General features: G+C 46.7%; 1 protein-coding gene across 1 annotated transcript in view; it reads right to left on the reverse strand.

Moving 5' to 3' along the window:
• Positions 1-7,607: 7,607 nt before the first annotated feature.
• Positions 7,608-18,890, reverse strand: part of LOC139052761 (mitochondrial amidoxime reducing component 2-like) — a 52,307-nt gene continuing 41,024 nt past the window's right edge. Inside the window, exons 7-8 of the mRNA XM_070529840.1 lie at positions 10,002-10,073; positions 7,608-9,934 (exon numbers count right to left, since the gene is read on the reverse strand). Coding sequence (XP_070385941.1) covers positions 9,790-9,934; positions 10,002-10,073 — 217 coding nt within the window. The 3' untranslated portion in view covers positions 7,608-9,789. The remainder of the gene's footprint in view (positions 9,935-10,001; positions 10,074-18,890) is intronic.

The following is an 18,890-nucleotide window of genomic DNA, read 5'->3' on the forward strand; positions in this document are numbered from 1 at the left end:
AAAGAAAGCGAAGGAGAGGGGGACGCGGGGAACGTGCGCGGTATCCAAGGCGGCTTTATTGGTGCTGAAACCCGGAAATTCTCGATATCCTCGCCTTCCTTGACTACATCCGGGAGGGGGGTGACAGAAGACCTATGGGCCCCGGGTGCCAGACGACCTAGCTACGCCACTGAGTGCGACTGCACGATTTGTTGCGAATTCTTAACCTTTCGAGGACCACTGCGGCTTACCCAAGCACTTGGAGCTTTACCCGAGTCCTCATTGTCCATATATCTGGAATGGACCCAATGGAGTTCGACTCCTACCACGCTGCTTGGAGTTGCATGGAGAATGTGCGAGGCTGAACTCGTGCATACCATCTTCAACACCTCGAGATTAAAGGCTTTTCTCACGTGCAGGAGCCACTTTTTCTTCTCGACTTTACGAATAATAGAACATCCTAGGCTTGATTCGCCATGTGAAGCATCTTCGTAATGACAATTTCTCGAACCTGGCAGTGTTCCTAGATGTAGCAATACCTAACAAGCGCCTTCTGGCGTACGAATGCTTTTCAGCGTTTTGTATCCGGCTGTCTCAGTGATTCTTGAAGCCAGTTCTACTTGGAGCTAGGTACATATCTTCGAAGACCCAGGGGACCGTCTATTCTGCATTTACCAACTGTTTGGTGTAGCCTTTTAATATTCTGGGTTGGTTTAAGACCATCACATCGTGTAAAACCATTTCAACCGACTACTGTTTCCTCAAGGATTTACATGTCTAAGGCTAGTAGTGTTAACTCATTGCCTTCCTTCAGGATGCTACCCTGGTAGAACTACAAATAGGATATTCATATGTTAATACAGAACACGTAGATCAGGCAGAACATTTGCCGTCACTTCTGCCAGGGATTTCCTCTTGTCCTACAGCGTTCATTCATCTATCAATGATGGAGTGGATGAATTTTCATTGGCATTCATGTACGAGTACAATATTAGCACTGGTGGTGTTAGCTACCAACAATCGCAGCTCTGGAAATATCCTTTCAACCACACTTAGTGTCTGAACTTATAAGCTGGCAACTGACCAATAAACCCTCATATGCTACCTCATGGCATCAAGAGTTTATTAGTTGCCTGCTCCCAAGTTCAAGTACTACGTGCCGCCTGCAGTTGACAGGACATGACCGTAACGGGCGCAGGCTAACACTACCAGGGCTAAGATTGTACAGGCGCTCCCAGAATAATTTGGAACGCCACACACGCGGCCGCTCGCCGCCGGAGCGCACCCGTGGAAGAAGTAGTACCATGGTCTGCGCGTGCGCGGTCTCCCTAGCGAGCAAGGTTGGCTCCCTAGTGCATCTAGTTTGTGTTGCGTTGCTTCAGAACGGTAGCCCTAGATGCCCCTTAACGTTTTGTCAAGGGGGGCTGGGCCGGTGGTGTCTGTGACAAGCTGTGTCTGCGCATGCACTCGCCTTGGAACATAAGCGCTCGTGTCTGCATGTTCGCGTGCTTGGCTCTTTTTTTTTCATTTTTCGTGTGGGCCGTATTTATCATTTGCTAAAAATATTTATGGTAGGTTACCGTGACAAGCGCTGGCAAAGGGCGGCGTTTTCGTCTGATGCAACCGTGATGATATCGGCGGCCCGATTGATAAAGGGATACGAACATATTTAAACAACGACAGTTACGCCGATTCCGCCCTATTCCAATCGAGGCAACATGCCGAAAAGAGGGCCGATGAATGTGCGGAGAAATATAATTAAGCTCAGTTCACAAGGTATACCTCAACGTGAGATATGCCGCCTCCATGGAAAGTCTATAAGCGCGGTCAACCGAATAATCCAAGCCTACAGGGATGAAGATGGCCGACTCAAAGATGCAGCACGATCGGGACGACACCGATGCACATCGGAAGAGTCCGATTTTATAGTTAGTGCAGCCGTTGCTGATCCTTATCAGAGCGCCCGCCAGACCAAGACAGCTCTCAACCTGCAAGCCAGTGAGGAAACAATTACAAGGCGCATGCGAGAGGCTGGTCTTCGTGGATTTGTCGCGGCACAAAAGCCACACCTTACGGAGCACCAAAAACGCCGGCGCCTTGAGTTTTGCAGGGCATATGAGCGCTGGACAACTGCAGAATGGAAGGAAGTCATATTTTCAGATGAATCGACATTTTCATCTAGATGGGACCAAGAGCGCCGCGTATGGAGACCAAATAGCAGCAGCTATTTTCATTTTCTTTCTGGTCTTTTAAGCACAAATTCTTCGGACGCGCCAAAGGTATTTCATCTGAAAAGACCATTATCTATTCCCTTCTTTTCGTGCAGATACGAGCCTGGGTATGTTTCTGAGATCTACAGCAGCGGCCGCTGTACTGTCAACGTTTGGGGAGCAATTAGGAAAGAGGGCCTCGGTCCGCTAATCCGACTGTCCCCATCGTTCACAGCTGAAGCTTACTGCGACATTCTGGACTACCACCTATTGCCATACGCTCTGGACGGGCCATTTAAAGATGGCTGCTACTTGTTCCAGCAAGACCAGAGCCCGGTGCACACCGCCAAAGCTGTGGAAAAACTTCTTCAAGAACGTAGGGTTCGCGTTCTTGACTGGCCTCCGAAAGGTGCAGACTTCAATGTCATGGAGAACGTGTGGCGCATGATGAAGGAAAGCTTATCCAAGCTGAATCTGGGAGGGGCCAGCGCCGACGAGCTCTGGCTCGCCATAACGCGCGAGTGGAAGCGTCTTGGTGAGAGGACGGACTTCGTCGATGCGCTCTACGAGTCAATTCCACGCCGCGTACAAGCTGCGCTTCGCGTGGACGGCGCATTCGGGAGACATTGATAGCGGAACACGCCAATCGCTTTAGACGAAACAGTTACGTTTGGATTTTTTTTCTTTTTTTTACTATGAAATAAAAAAACACCATGTTCTTCCTGTTATTTAAATTTCCTATGTTCTCCTTTCTACTTTTTTGCATTCAGCTCACACAGCCTATCATTGTATATTTCCTCTGCGCAAAAGAAAATGAGTATCAAAAAACGCCGACTCGCGATCAATACGTAAGGATACTCGCTACCAATGGTCCAGATTCCGTGATTGATTGGAGCACAATATATACGAACCCCGTAACGCGGTGCGCCAATAAATGACTAGAGTCGTGAAGAGTTCATTAGAGTGCCCTTTGCATGATGCGACTTCCTGTGCGTGAAACTGGCTTTGATGAACGTGTCGAGTTATTTCATTTTGTGAACTCTTTTATTGCCACTATCGCAGACACACCCGTTAAGAGGAGTCATGTAATAGTGGAAATTGTCCTCGTATTGCGAAGCTAGTAGTAACACGGATAGGGAGACATTTTACTAAGAGCTAATACTTCGCAGGACAGGCTAACACGGTGGGAAAATAAGGCAGCGTTGCCATTGTAGCCAAGCCGCCCCACTAGCTCGTAATCACGCAAAGCATTGCTATCTCCCAGACGGGATGCAGACCATGGCGAGAATGCGCTGCAAGGAATGCAGGAGCCTTTATTTGTAGATTACGGTGCATGCATGCTGTGCTACAGACATTCATTCGCCAGCCCCCATGGCACAATGCTAAAGGGCACCTAGCGCTACCTTTTTAGAGCAAGGCAACGCCAATCTAGATGGACTAGGGAGCGAAACTTGCTCGCTAGGGAGACCGCGCATGCGCAAATCTTGCCTGTATTTATCCGCCGGCGCGCTCCGCCGACGAGCAGCTGCGCGTCTAGCGTTCCGAATTATTCTGGGAGCACCTGTACACATGCATAAGAGCCCACGACAGTTGAAGGGAGAGCAGCCACTGCAGAAAAGCTTCAACGGCAACTCCAATCATTTTACGATGTTCACGGATCCTAATGAAATATTGAATATACGTTCTATTTTGCAATCTACCTGTGCCAAACAATATGACGGCAAGTAATTCAGTTTTTCTGAAAATGAATTTTGAAGATTGGTTGCGTGTTCTCGACATGACTTTTCACTGGCCACCCTGTGTTTATGACATCAGAGGCTACAATGCCACTGTCACTGAAATCATCGCCAAAATTGCCGCTCTCACGGCCACACTGAGCAACGAAAATGAAACCCATCGCACAAACTCAAAAAACAAACGACAGAGCGCGGCTCTGCCAAAGCGGCATCAAATAAGGGCACCCAAGCGCTGCCACGTCAGATTCCAAGCCCCGAACCAACACACGACCACAAGAGGCAACAAAAATGAAACCAAGGCAAGCCAACCCATCGCACGAGTGTCAGGCATTTCCTGTGGAATATGCAATTAGGATTTCTGTCACAAAACAAATGAAGAAAATTATCTTTTGCTGCTGCAAGAGTGAAAGTTGTTCGTTCTGATACAAACATGAACTGGGACTAAGCACGGGCATGTAGCAGCTATAAAAAATGTCTTAATGCAAGCATGAAGCTCCTGCTATTTTGTACCTGACTTTCCAGCCGGTGGATTCTATTTCCAGCTGGAAAACACTCAATCCAGTTGTTACCAGCTGGACTTTGAAAACTTCCAGCTTGAAGACCAGCTGAGGTGGATTCCATTTCCAGCAATTTCCAGCTGGAGGGACCAATTCCAGTTAGAAACCTCGCTGAAAAGACCATTTTCCAGCTGGAAATTCACAGCCCATTTTCATATGGGCACTTATCTTAATAAAACTGAATATACATTCTCTTTTGCACTACAATTATTTGTACCAAACAATATGGCTGCAAGTAATTTAGTTTTCCTGAAACTGAATTTTAGAGAATGGTTGCATTCCCGACTCGAGACTTCTTACTGGCCATCCTGTGTTTGCGATGTCAGACACTACGCCGCCACTTGCTGAAGTCAACACTTTATAGTTCGGAAAATCTGTAAAAGCTCCCTGTGTCTTTCGGAGACATCATCAGCTTCAGTTCTTTGGCGTTAGCGCCACGTGTACTGCGCGTTTAGCCCGTGTTCTGCATGTTTAGATTATGGTAGTGTACGGTCTGACATCGACTCGTGATGTCACACAAAACAGCTACCCATTTTGGTTTTGGTATCTCGATTATTGGTTATTTAAAATTATTGATGAACTTCTAAGCAAACTGAACCACTCTGTCAGTGACAGGACTGTCAATGCCTTTGAAAATGACAGCATCCTAATATGGTAAGAAAAAATGCTCGAGTTGCCCTTTAAGGGACAGTCGATGCGTTGAATGACACCGAAAAATTGCCAGAGTTGCCCTTTAGGCTCTATCGAGACAGATGCTGCGACTAAAGGGGTCCCCATAGGAGTCAAGCACATAAATATTGATTGGTCAAGTTCAAAATGTACAGCGAAGGCCAATTGTAGGATCAAAATAACGAGAGTTTGGGTCCATAGAAATTCATGGGCGCCAGCCGGGACTTTCGGCCAGTGTCGAATTAACCAAAAATTTGAATTGACTGGAGGCGAATTAATGGAAATCTACTGTATAGCACACCAGTTATTTTTCCTGACAAACGATGGTTCTTGCCAGGGCAGAGTCACATGTGCAGGCATACATTACCAGGACGCACTCTGATTGGCCACCTTATGATCCCCCTTCAGGCACATTCCCACCCAGAACCACTGAGTGCCTGACCGGTCCTATACTCTTGAATGCTTCCTTGCTGTGGCAGATTCCCCAGAAATCCGCTGAGAGTTGGATGCTGGACCTTCACACACACGACTTTTTGAGCTCTGAAATGCTACCTGGCCACCCTGGCATAGCAGCCTCAATCAATATTGCAAGAGTCTGAACTGCAGCTGTCATACTCTGGTGTCTTCAGTCAATAAACAGGTTTGTTGGTGATCTCATTATGAAGTCATCTCTGCAGTGCGTCAGAAAGCCTAAGAACTTAGACATATCATCCTTTATACACTGCAGAGTAGAGGAGCATCATGCCCTTGTCTGATTGTTGCTTGCTAGGTAAGCCTCATAGAAGCCAATCTTCACATTGCTACAGGCACCGCCATGGTTGCGCTGTGTAATGGTCAGAAAAGGACAATGCTCCTGCACTTCACAGCACACAAAGTATGTTACTGCTGGGTCCATCAACTCCGCTACAGGTTACAAACAAAGCTGCAGAGTCTGATTGTGAAAAAATGTGGGATTCAGTAACTTAAGGTTCGCCACAGTACAACAGTTGCAGCATATGAGAAAAGGCTCTATCAAGCTTGATTGAGTTCATGCAGCCACTGCACTAGGCTGACCAGATAGGAGCTCAAACTGAAGAAGTCGCAGGAGCAAAGGTCCCACATCCAACTCGCAGCAGGCCTGCAGAGATTCTGTTGTGGCATGGAAGAGCTCGGGAGGCTCAAACTGCTCAGGCACTCAGTGGTTCCAAGCTCAGGGTTGAAAGGGTGCCCGGAGGGTGATCACGTGGAGACCAATCAGGGTGCATCTTGGTGAAGTGCGATTGCACGATTTGAGCCTGGGAATGATAACCATGGTATGTGCAGAAAAGTAGCTCCTGCTTGCTAGCCCTGTCTGCCACATTCCCACCAGGGTGGTGGTTCCCATAGACTAAGCATGGCAGATAGTCCACGGATGTGAGCTCAGGATGAGGTGCAAGAAGGCATCTCAATCCAAACATGGACCAGGAAGCCTACAATTTTGCCCTTTCCATCAGCCCCTCAAAATCTGTCACTTTTTTGTGCAGCTTACTGCAATTAACTACTAAGCCCCTCAGCTACTCGTTCAATTTCTTTAGATGCTATGACATGGCAATGCCTCTGGCAGGGCCAAAATATTTAAAAATCGCATGACCGAGAAGACAGTGGTTTCATATGGTTGCGGTGAACCACACGACAGTGCCATATACTATGGCCTCCAAGATTAGAGGGGATGAAGGGAAAACCTTCAAAGCCGTGCCAGTTTCAAAGCCTAGTGCGGAGAGCAATACAGTAGTCACTCCATGTCGGAAAAGCAACACATGTACAAGCCCAGCAAGAATGACAAAAACAACGGGAATGCCATGCAGGCATGGCCTAATGAAATTGCATCGCTGATCGCCCCACTCATACGGAAAAATCTTCTGTAGGAAAAAATTCATGAGGTGAGGTTTCTTAATACCAGAAAATTTAAGTATGTTAAAGTGCATTGCAAAGCCCCTTTAACAATCATGTGTTCCACAAAGAGAAACATGAAAGCTATATTTTCTTATCTGTATAACAATTCCAATCCACCAAGCTAAATTAGCATGCAAGAGGAGAACTGTGCTAAAATGTTTGTGGATAGTTAAACTAAATTATGGGGTTTTACGTGCCAAAACCACTTTCTGATTATGAGGCACGCTGTAGTGGAGGGCTCTGGAAATTTTGACGACCTGGGGTTCTTTAATGTGCACCTAAATCTAAGTACCACAGGTGTTTTCGCATTTCATCTCCATCGAAATGCAGCCGCCGTGGCCGGGATTCAATCCCGCGACCTCGTGCTCAGCAGCCCAACACCATAGCCACTGAGCAATCGGGGCGGGTTTTGTGGATAGTGTAAACAAGCCCAGAGCACTCCTGAATGCTCTGTGCTGCAATGGCATGTTTAAAGGAGTACATGCAGTATGAAGAAGAGATCTAAAATACTAGTGGACAGCTAAAGGAGTAGATAATTATGCTGGTTAAATGGGGGGTAAACTTTATTGGTTACACACATCAATGCATAAAACAAGTGCTGTAGTATCCCTACACATCAAGACAAAAATATAAATGCCTTCATACATCTTGGTATCATACATTGATATTACACTGTCGAGTGTTTCCAAATTCTAGTATTAACGATTGACACTTACCACACAAAATACATTTGGTAAGCATTCAAAAGTATTTCTAGAAATAACAAGCACAAACAGCAACACCTGCTTCAATGGTTACATCATAAATGCAGAACAATAACATAATGGTCTCAATAAAAAAATGAAAAAAAGATATTGTTCTGTAAGAGCCTGGTAAACAACAAATTGCTCTTGTAAAATGCAACATCTTGTAAGTCCTTCAATGTAAGCATTTCCAAAATAAGCTTGAGTACAATGTATGTACATGTAAATGTCAGGTGGTTCAATATATAAAACCAGTATCAATAGGCTCAACATGCTCAATAAAGCTATCATGAACATATGGAGCAGAAAAGGTAGGCTGGCACATATTGCTATTTTCTTCTTGTATTCTCTAGTAAAAGCACAAAACTGCAATATATGCCAGACTATACAAGCCACCATTGTCCTTAAGTTAGGGTAAAAATCATCCACACCTTGTACATGCTATCACTGTAACTTATTGATCCATGTTTAAAAGAAATGCTTGCCATATATCAAACCCTTGTGCAAAAAAGCAACCCAAAATTTTAGTATACTGTCACCTGAACCTCGGGGAATCTTATGTCACAGTAAAGCATCCATTCTTTGAATGGCTGATATACATGACTATGAAAGAGCCCATACTTGAAACGTCTCAACATAAAGTGACTGAACTTAACAGTGTAGGTCTCTTGTTATTCACAACAGCTGCCGAGTAATGGTTGTGTGAGCCGTACCTTCAAAACAATTCGTCGCAATTTCAGAATGATCTATGGCAGTGGCAATTTAATCTGGAGGAAGCTTTTCTAAAAAAATCCTCTATTGTGCATGTGTGGAACAGCTTCAACAATCTTCATTGCATAATGCAGACGGCAGCTGGCCTGATGACCAAGGCAACCTCTATAGCTATCACACTGCTCACGGTGAACACAGTGGGCTACTATATCTTCAACTGGAGCAAGCCCCTTCATGGCTACATGCAGCGACTACCAGTACCGCGAGGACAAATTGGACCTCCGAACCTGACTCGCTGCCTATTTGACATCATGCTGCCAGCCTCTGATCACACGCTGCTACATCGCATCTCGTTTATAGCACATGGGGCTGCACATAAGCAAACAGATTGCCTGAGCACAATGCATACCAGTGTTGATTTTACACTCGCATATTAATTCTAGGAGTTATACAAACAGCGTGAACCATTACTTAAAACAGTCACTGTATCGGCATACCCAAAGTGTGAATGGGCACTGACAGAAACCTGTGCATAAATCAGCGGAATGTCTTGCTTTGAATACAGAGATAACAGTCACAAATCTTTCTCATAACAGCATTTGTAAACTGCCAAGTTATACTTTTGTTACAGAAGAATGTGAAAATCAGTGACAAAGGTTGTGCTTGGAGAAGTTTGGCAAAGCCTAACTATGCCCAGTTAGAGAACAGAAACGTCTCTTATATAATGTGCAAGGGAACTCTCTTACAAACACAGTAACAATATCCAAACTATCCTGTCTGATAATCAGTTGAACACTTACATGGTACCAAAATGCACTCATGTTTTTCAGTTACAGCCAACCCTTATTGTGTGGCTTCATAATAATGCAGTGATAGGTAACCAGGCTGATAAAATTGAAATGCTGACAGCAACCACAGAACATAAAAGTTATTTACTTTACTTACAGGGAACCTGATAAACTGCCATGACAACACAGTTGAGCACGAATTCCTGACACAGACAAGGCATATATAACGATTCGGTTAATGTCAAGAAAAGCTCAAATACAAGTGAACGGCCTGCACCAAAAATTGCGTTGGCTGCCAGTATATCTTTAACACAGGCATAATGTACCCATCTCTTCTTGAAGTGAAGCGCAATAGATGGGACAAAGGAAGGCGACACAGATGATACAAGCGCTTGTCCCACCTGTCTCACCCTTGCTTCGTCCTGTCTGTCAAGCTTCACTGTAGTGAAATATGTATCATCAACTGGTCCACAAGTATACTCTTCTTACAGAAGTGGATTTGGGGCTATTATAGCGCAGATCTCATCTCCAGGTGCAATTCTGCCATCTTTAATGTGAATTGAGCCGATGCCAAGCAATGGGTGCGACTCGTACCTTTCAAGCCCTAGCTTGGACCTGTCAACTCTGTACCTGCAAAGTGAGACCATGGTCACATGAAGGCCACATTTAGATAAAGCACATCACTTCTTGCACTTACTTTCTCAATGTCACAAGTGGTTCCTTGCCCGTCTTGATACCAGTGTCTTGGTCAACTGTAGTCATTACACATCTGGTAATGGTGCACCATTATTAGTAATGCTATTTCACACAAAAAACCTGAATGTGCAACAGGACGGTAGAATAAACTATCAGATTTGTGATTCACCAAACATAATTTATTTGGCAACCACAAGTGCTAGACATGTTTACCGATCAGATATTGGCATATACCCTGATGATTCATTCAGTTCTACTGAGGTTACCAAGGCAGTAAATGTATTGAAACTCTTATACGGAATGTTACAGGGAAACAAGCCATCAAGATTTGTATATCCTCAATCGTCATACTCCTTTACAGTCACACCCACTTATTACAACCCTAATTATGGGCAAGCTGTCACTTGGTACCAACACCTTTTGCTCAAGTCAATTAAAGAAACAAGGTTTAAGTTGAACCCACTTATAAGAATATGCAAGTGCCACGAAACTGTTATGGTTATAACCGATAACTGTTATAACCAGATTGCACCTAAAAAAAAGCAAAATAGGGGGATGGCAGAGCTATATAATGGCGGGGAGACCAGTGCCCCTCCCCACCACTTTCCTCCACCCAGCTGCTGATCGTGTTGACTCATTTAACTGTTTAACCCTGTTTCCTGCACACTCCAATTGCATGTAACAAGCCATGGCTGTCGGCGTTCAAGAATGGCAATGCTATATAACAACTGCAAAGAGAGATCACGGGCGGCAAGTGACATGCGAGCTCCGCTGAGGCATCGCGTTGGTGGCCCCAAAAGGGCTTATTAAGAAGTGTGAGAAGGTTGGCGTGGCAGCCCCTCAGCTTGAGAAATCCAGAAAAAACACACTGGGAGAAATCGCCACAAGCATCTCGCCACGTACTTCTCACTGGCTTGCATGAGAAAACCCTATGTCCATCAGCCTTACTTGCTTTCCGTGAAGCTTGCCGACATCCGTTGTATTCGGCAGCAGGAAAAAAATTTCCACCCTTGAGAGCTTACACCCTTAAACAAAATTACACTTTTTGGGAAGTCTCTTGCAACACAACAATAATTGCCATCTGCCTTGTCCGCATTTGATTTCTTTAATGCTGCGAGCTCGGTATTTCCAAGTCACAAACGGCATGCGCATTATCAGCATGTCGGAGCATTCTTGACAGGGAAGTAGCGAGTGCAGCATTTTCAAGAAAGGGAATGCAAGCAAGACAGATGACGATTATTGTTTTGTGGAAAGATAGATGCAAAGGGTGTACATTGTACAGTGTACAGTGTAGGCATGGAGTGGTGGGTACCACAATTATCTAGGATGAGCACTATCTTCCTCTTAGAATGCTCGATATGGTGATCAAACTCGAAGAGCCACTCGCAAAAAAGTTCTCGTGTCATCCATGCCATGCGGTTGTGACAGTAGTGTACAGGTATCCTGGCAGCACCGCGGAAGAAGTGGGGATTTTTTCAATCCTTAATGACAAGTGTGGGGCACCTGTCTCTCCCACCCATCTTGGCACGCAAAAAATACAGCGAGACACAGCTTGCTGTTTTTACTGCCCTTACACGTGTCTCCTCTGAGTGCATGCGTCTTGGATGGCAGCATCTCGCAAAACAGTCCTGTTTCGTCGCCATTATATATGTCTGTGTCAAAGCAGTTGTCAAGGATGCGGGGCAGCATTTCCTCCACCCACTTCTGCTTCCCCTCCATGTCAAGCGAAGCTCCCTTGCTGATGACGGCTTTGTAAACAATGCCGTGCCTCTCCTTGAAGCGTTGTGCCCAGCTGCCACCTGGCTGGAAGTCCAGATTTTTTATGAGTAGGGCAAACTGCTTCGCCTTTGTGGCCAGAATTGGCCCGGTGATGGGCAAGTTCATAGCACGAGCATCAAGGAACCACTCTTCCACCTCCCTATAAGCACCTCGAACATATTTGCACCCGTTGTCTGCTGACCAGTTTTCTTTGCCCAACTTCTCTGCCAAGTGGATGATTGTCAACACTGTCGGTTGCGACAGTCCGTACTCCTTCACCAAGTTGCATACTTTTTTACTTTATTTGTAGTCCTTCATAATACTGCACTTCGTTTCCAAATCTATAGCAGTGCCCTTTCTTTTCACTGGCAATATTGTGCACTGCCGATGATCAGTGGGCAGATAAGGTACCTTCTGTTTTGGCGGCAAGTCAAATGAGGTGGAGAAACCATGTGGCCAGGAACAACTTCAGCGCAACCAACAAAGACGAGCACAAGCGACTTAATCCATTGGCAGAACTACGCAGCATGAGGGGCCAGCGAGCAATCTGGGAGCAGCACTGTCAACACAGTTGACGTGGCCCATTCGTGTTTCGGAGGTTGGCGCGCGGCATAGAGCTACGGGCACAGCCCACTCATGTTCGGAGGGGCAAAGGGCGACTGGAGAGAGGTGCACGAGGGCGGCGATGCAGAGAAGGCTGGAAAACAGGTTATGCAGTATGACAATACAGCAGCCGTTGGAGCAGCCAGTGAGGGTGCGACGGCTTTAATTTCTCTTCTCAAGGATTTTGCATTCCATTACCTTTTGGCACGGACACCTAACAGCCAGACTTCATCATTATAACCGATAATGCAGCATGGGAGCATTGTAGTAAGCAGGTTATTTCACCATAGAAAGCATACAAAAGTTGATGGAGCAGCAGCTTCTCATTGTTATAACCTATATATTGTTAAAACCGGTATCGTTATAAGTGGGTTCGACTGTATGACATTCTTTTTTCTGGTTATTGTTAACACCATTTCTGCCATGCTTTCCCCTGACATGTGTAAAGTAATCATGACCAGCACAAATGAACACCATTTTAAAGCTTTCCAAGGTCCACTGTGTCTGCTCTCCTATGAACATCGTACAAAACACCTCTGGAAGTGTTCCATTTCTCTCCAGAATATTTTCTGCCAGCTACATCGAGACAATCTCCTGTCTTAAGCACACAATGCCCTCTAGCCAACACCCAACAAGCTGCTTAGAAAAAACTTGTGTGCTTTTGCACAGTACACAGCAAAGTTTGTGGCTCCACTCTAATGCACTCAAGTGTTTGGAATTAAGGTTGAATTCTTGAGAAAAACCTACATTTTTGGTACTTCAAATAATTACAGAGAGATGTGGCTGTGTCCAAAGACAAAGGCCACAAAAAAGAATGTGCTTGGAGGTGCCGGGATACAGACTACAGAGTATGCACAGGCAATTATGAACAATAAGTTACACAGGCCACTTGTGCAGCTTCTTCACGAAGAAGGACTGCATCCATTTATTTAGAGGGACTGACAGCTAATTTTTATGGTACCCGTTTTTTTAGTGCAACAGAAAGCTTACTGGTGAGTGTCCAATCAAACAGTGCTAACGCATTAAACCCTGTGGAACATTTTTTATCAGAATTCTCTGGTCTGCACTGAGGATGGAGTCATGCTCAAGAAACATGCTGGAAGCAGTTATAGGTGAGTGCAATCAAGATTATACGCCGACTGTAATAAAGTAATATTTTGTGTATCAAGCCAATGTTCCTGCTGTTAATATTTCCTGAAGCGCTTAATTATTTTTACAACAATAGGTGGAGTTTGAAGCTACACCCCAGTGAGCAACCCCTCCAAGTAACAAACTGATCTCAAAGGCTGTGCTTTTGCTGGCTGCATGCGCCAGGCTTGTTTTTTTTTTTTTTTTTGTTTAGACTAAGCCAAGCTAAGTGGAAGGATATGCCAGTAGTGCTATTACTGCAGTGCTGGCACCCATTCATGACACAATTCGTCGACGGCATTTTGCATCTCGGAGACCACAGTTCTCGGGGTACTAAGTCGCAAACTCACGCGCATTACAACAGCCCTCATGCATGCCGCGATGCACTGAACAGCTCTGCCTGCTCTGCCGCTCCACTTGTTAACCTGAAGGCAGCGACGCTGATTAGTGTGGGCTTCTTTTACTTCGTAATATGCATAGAATAAAGTGCGCAGCTCACATGTCTGAAGATGGGAGCGCTGGCCCCCAGACTTTGTACATCGCTACGGTGGCGATTCTCCATTCATATATTGGCACCATAGCACAAGGCCACCACTCTTGCATGTGCCTGCCACCTGTACTATGTTTATAGAAGTTTTTTTTTTTTTCTTTAGTCTCCTACTATTATCACTACAGCACACCTTTTCAGCGACGAGGGTGCTCCTTTTGTTGGTAAGCTTTCTCCAGGAAGCTCTGCCCTCTGTTGTATCTCTTACACTTGTTGCTCTCTTTGGTTTGTCTGGTCAAGTTCGAATAAATGAAAGCGCTCCTCTTTTTAAAAGGACCACACAATTGTTTTAAGATGGCTGCTTGCGCAGCACCTTCAACTGTTGATTGGAGCAGCGACTCTTCAGACTCCGAATGTGAGCCAAGCTCAAACTCAGATGACAGCTTGGCATCCGAAGACACTTCAACTGCATCAGAGTCTGACCCCAACACCATGAAAAAGTACTAAAAACAATAGTGCTTTTCAGTCTTCTGCAGTTTTTATTTTATGCTGTGGGTTTTTATTCCTTTCGTCATATAGGAATGTGAGGACTATCTCAAGAGACTATTTGCCATCATCCATGTCATTCTTTCCCTACTGCATAACCAAAAATAAACTGTTGTGTTTGTCTTATAGTATCCAAGAAAAAATATTGATGCCTGAGGGTACATCACTTCTGAAAGAACCGGGCATTGAAAGGGTAAACAGTTTCTAGGCCTGTAGCACTTTTAATCTCCTTTAGTCCCATACAGGGTGTTCTATGCAACTAAAACCAAACTTTAACATAGACATGGTGCACTGTTGACAGATCAGCCAAACTGCATATTGCTAGCAGGTTTCTCAAGCTACTCAGTCATTCTTATTAATCGTATCACGAGAAGCCAACGAGCGAAGACACCAAGGACAACATAGGGGAGATTACTTGTACTTACCAACTGAATTAAAGAAATGGGAAATTAATGGCAATGAAAGTGGATGAAAAAACAACTTGCCACAGGTAGGGAATGATCCCACATCTTCGCATTACACTTGTGCTGCTCTAACCAATTGAGCTACTGCAGCGCCGTTTCCCCATCCACTTTCTTGTATGGGGAAACGGTAATTTTTGTAGTAAATTTAGATAGTTAGACTCAACCAAGTAATATGCTAAATGCTCATTTTAAGGCACAAGTTATATTCATGAGGGTTGCAGGGAATTTCCGGAAATGCTCAATGCAGTTGTTTACGGGGAGTTATTCATTGTGCACTTTTCTTTTTCTAGACTTGGTGGCAAGTCCCTGACGTATGTAAAAAGGAGGCCACGATGCGTTTGCACATCTGTAGTACACTGTACATCTAAAGTGTACTTTTAATGAATGGCACCCATATGCCGGCCAAAAAGGAAGCGACAAAAAAATTTCAAGCACATTTCCCTACTCCATACTCCATTTCCCTGTGCTACGGACATTTTCCTGTGCTACGGACATTTTCCTGTGCTGCGAACGTTTTTGTGAATCGCCTACGCCGCCCCCGCGCGTGCACGTCAGGCGCCAGATGCGCGACGCGCATTCGAGCGAGCTCCGTATCACCGATCAAGTTTCTCTGCCCCAGCAACGAGCATGGACCTCGAAGTGGCCGCCGAGACGGGCTGGCGAACAACTCGCCTTCACCAACCGGTGAAGCTGAGGGACGACTCTTCACCCCAAACTGTCTCCACACAAACCTCAAGCACTCGTTCTCATTCCAAGACCAGGCCACCAGTCAAAGCACAAGTTCTCAAGGCTGGACGCATGCCTCCGCTACCTTCCAACCAAATCAAGTTTGTCATTCGCCCCAAGGGAGCCCTCAACATCGCCAAAATTGGTAGTCCTACCGTGACTACAGCCGTTCTCCAAGCCGCACAGCTCAGCCCAGCTGACATTCAACAAGACACAGTGTGCCCCAACACCCAACAAACCATTGTCGTTGTTAGTATGCCAAGTCTGCAGAAGGCCGACAGGTATGTCTGCATAAAATCCATTCAAGTCAATGGGGTAACGCACGATGTTAACGCGTATGAGACGGCCGCCGAGGACACCACGAAGGGAGTCATCCGTGGAATCCCCCTCTCCGATACCCCACAGCAAGTCAACGCCAATATCGTCAATACTCGCAACCCCCTCGCACTAGCTGCAAAACGAATTGGAACGACAACCACCGTTGTTATCGCCTTCAGTGGCCCCGACGTGCCATATCTGGTCCGTTACGGAGCTACCTGAATCCCATGCTCATTATTCCGCAAGCAAATAGAAATTTGCTACCAATGCGGCCGCCTCGGACACCGGATGGATGTCTGCCCTTTTCCCAATAACAAGATCTGCAGAGGTTGCGGAGTCCGCAACCCACCTCCCGATCACACTTGTAACCCCAAATGCTCACTGTGCAGCAGCCCTCATCTTACAGCGGACAAATCGTGTACGGCTCGCTACAAGACACCATACGTTATTCGCAAGCGCATTGGGGAACGCCGAGCTGCAATGCAAGCCACCCTTCAAGAAAGCGACTTCCCGCCCTTGAACTCCAGGCCCCGCTCCAGATCCCGGACTCCATCACGCTCGAGGCAACATTGTTCCCGGACCCCTTCACGTTCGAGACAGCGCCGTTCCCGATCCAGATCTACTTCTGCCCCACCCGCCAAGTCTCCTACCAAGGTGAGCTTCGCAGAAGCCCTTAAGGGCGCCTCGCGAGAGGGTCGCAGCACACCTTCTCCACAGTCCATGAACACCAATGATAACGCAGAAATAGCTCACCTCAAAAAAGAAGATGCCATTATGCGCGACCTAATACACAAGCTCTCGCAAGAGGTTCGCGATCTTAAACAATCCAAGACATCCGCTCCTACACCACTTGCCGAAGCGTCCCACTCCTCTAGCCACGATGCTCCACTGACACCAGCCCCCAAAAAGCGGGCCCTCCAAGAGGAAGCCACGGGCCAAGTGCGCTCAGAGGTTAAGGACATGCTAGTTGCACTTCAAAGCATGATGACCACACTCCAGAACGCAGTCAAATCCATGCAACACGCCGTTCTCGCACTGGCACAGTGCATCACAAACATTGAAACCCACCTACAAGCGCTCCCCATGCCCGCTCCTCCTACCCTCCAAACCCCAGCAGTGCCCCTGACGGCATCCCCCAATCCCCATCATGGCCCACAATAACAGAGATACACTTATCTGGCAGTGCAACTGCCGAGGCTATCTCCGCAAACAGCCAGTCATCTGTCAACACCTTCGTACCGTCACCCGGCAACCGGATGTCGTCATGATTCAGGAAACCCATATCGATTCGGTCACCCTCCCAGGTTACCAACCTTTCATCCCGCCACATGCTTCTCGCCGCCTCTGCACTTTCGTCCACAAGAGAATCACCGCCATCGAACACAATATCCACGACCGAAACATCGAACACCTTCTCGTTGAACTTATCCCCACCAGGAGACGTAAGGAAAGTATTTTTCTCCTTAAAGTGCACAGCCATCCCTCTGCCAAAGTTCGAAGCCGTTTTCTCACCCTCTTCAAGAAGGCCCTTAACGTAGCTGGCACCAACCCCCTCGTCATCGGTGGAGACTTCAATCTCCCCCACACAGTATGGGGATATGGCTACTCGACGACGGCGGCTCAAAACCTCTGCAAAGACTCCCAAGACCTCGGCCTCACTTTCATTACAGACCCCACGTTCCCCACACGCCTCGGTAGCTCCACTTCCCGCGACACGACCCCCGACCTGACATTTACCAAGAACGTCACCAACGCCCAATGGAGCAACACACAACATGATCTCGGTAGTGACCATTGCATCATTGCCATACTTCTCCCTCGGATAGCTGCAGTTACTGCCAAACCCCGCGAGTTCACGTGGGTTGACTGGGATGCATTTCGCAAGCATCAATCCGCTGACCAGCACGCAGAACGCACAGCGGACATTGATGCATGGACCCAAAATCTCCACTCCGATACCAATGCAGCCACGCACACCATTACCACCGATTCCCCTGTCGAGCGCATAGACAGTAGACTGGCCCACCTCCTCGCGGCTAAAACATCCATCCTATCCCGCTGGAAAGGGCAACGTCTCAACAGGCACCTCCACGCTAAAATAGCCCTCCTTAATAGGGAAATTGAAGCCCATTGCCTCACTCTGAGCCGTCAGCAGTGGACTGAACTGTGCAATACTGCTGACGGACAGATCCATTGTCCCTCTTCTTGGAAGCTTCTCAAACACCTCCTCGATAGTCAAGCCACCCGCTCTTCCCAACAAGATCGCCTCACCAAACTTCTCTATACGGAAAGAAAGAAACAGGGCCACGCCCAAGTCAGACTACCTCACCAACAAGTATCTCCCCGTGGGCCCAGTGCAATCTCACGGCTCCTCCACCGGGGCCCCCAACCCCCCACTGGACGAAGACTTTAGTGTTGCTGAGATCCAAGCCGCCCTGCATAAATTAAACAGCCGTTCTGGCCCTGGGCCCGATGGGGTCACTAACAAAGCCCTCCGTAATCTGGATGATGCCTCCGTCACCCACCTGACAGACTATATCAATGACTGCTGGCGTAATGGTGCCATTCCGCCGGCCTGGAAAACAGCAAAGGTCATCCTTATTCCAAAACCTGGCAAGTCTTCTAGCCTCGATCATCTTCGCCCCATCTCACTAACCTCATGTGTGGGAAAGGTTATGGAGCATGCCTTCCTCACGCGAATTAACACCCATCTGGAAGACACTGCAGCGTATCCTCACTCTGTCATTGGCTTCCGGGCCCACCTGTCGACCCAAGACGTCATGCTACAACTTAAGCACCATATACTAGAAGATAGAACACGTACTACTAAAGCTATACTCGGCCTCGACCTCGAAAAAGC

Source organism: Dermacentor albipictus, unplaced genomic scaffold (genome assembly GCF_038994185.2).
Source record: "Dermacentor albipictus isolate Rhodes 1998 colony unplaced genomic scaffold, USDA_Dalb.pri_finalv2 scaffold_33, whole genome shotgun sequence".
NCBI lineage: Eukaryota > Metazoa > Arthropoda > Arachnida > Ixodida > Ixodidae > Dermacentor > Dermacentor albipictus.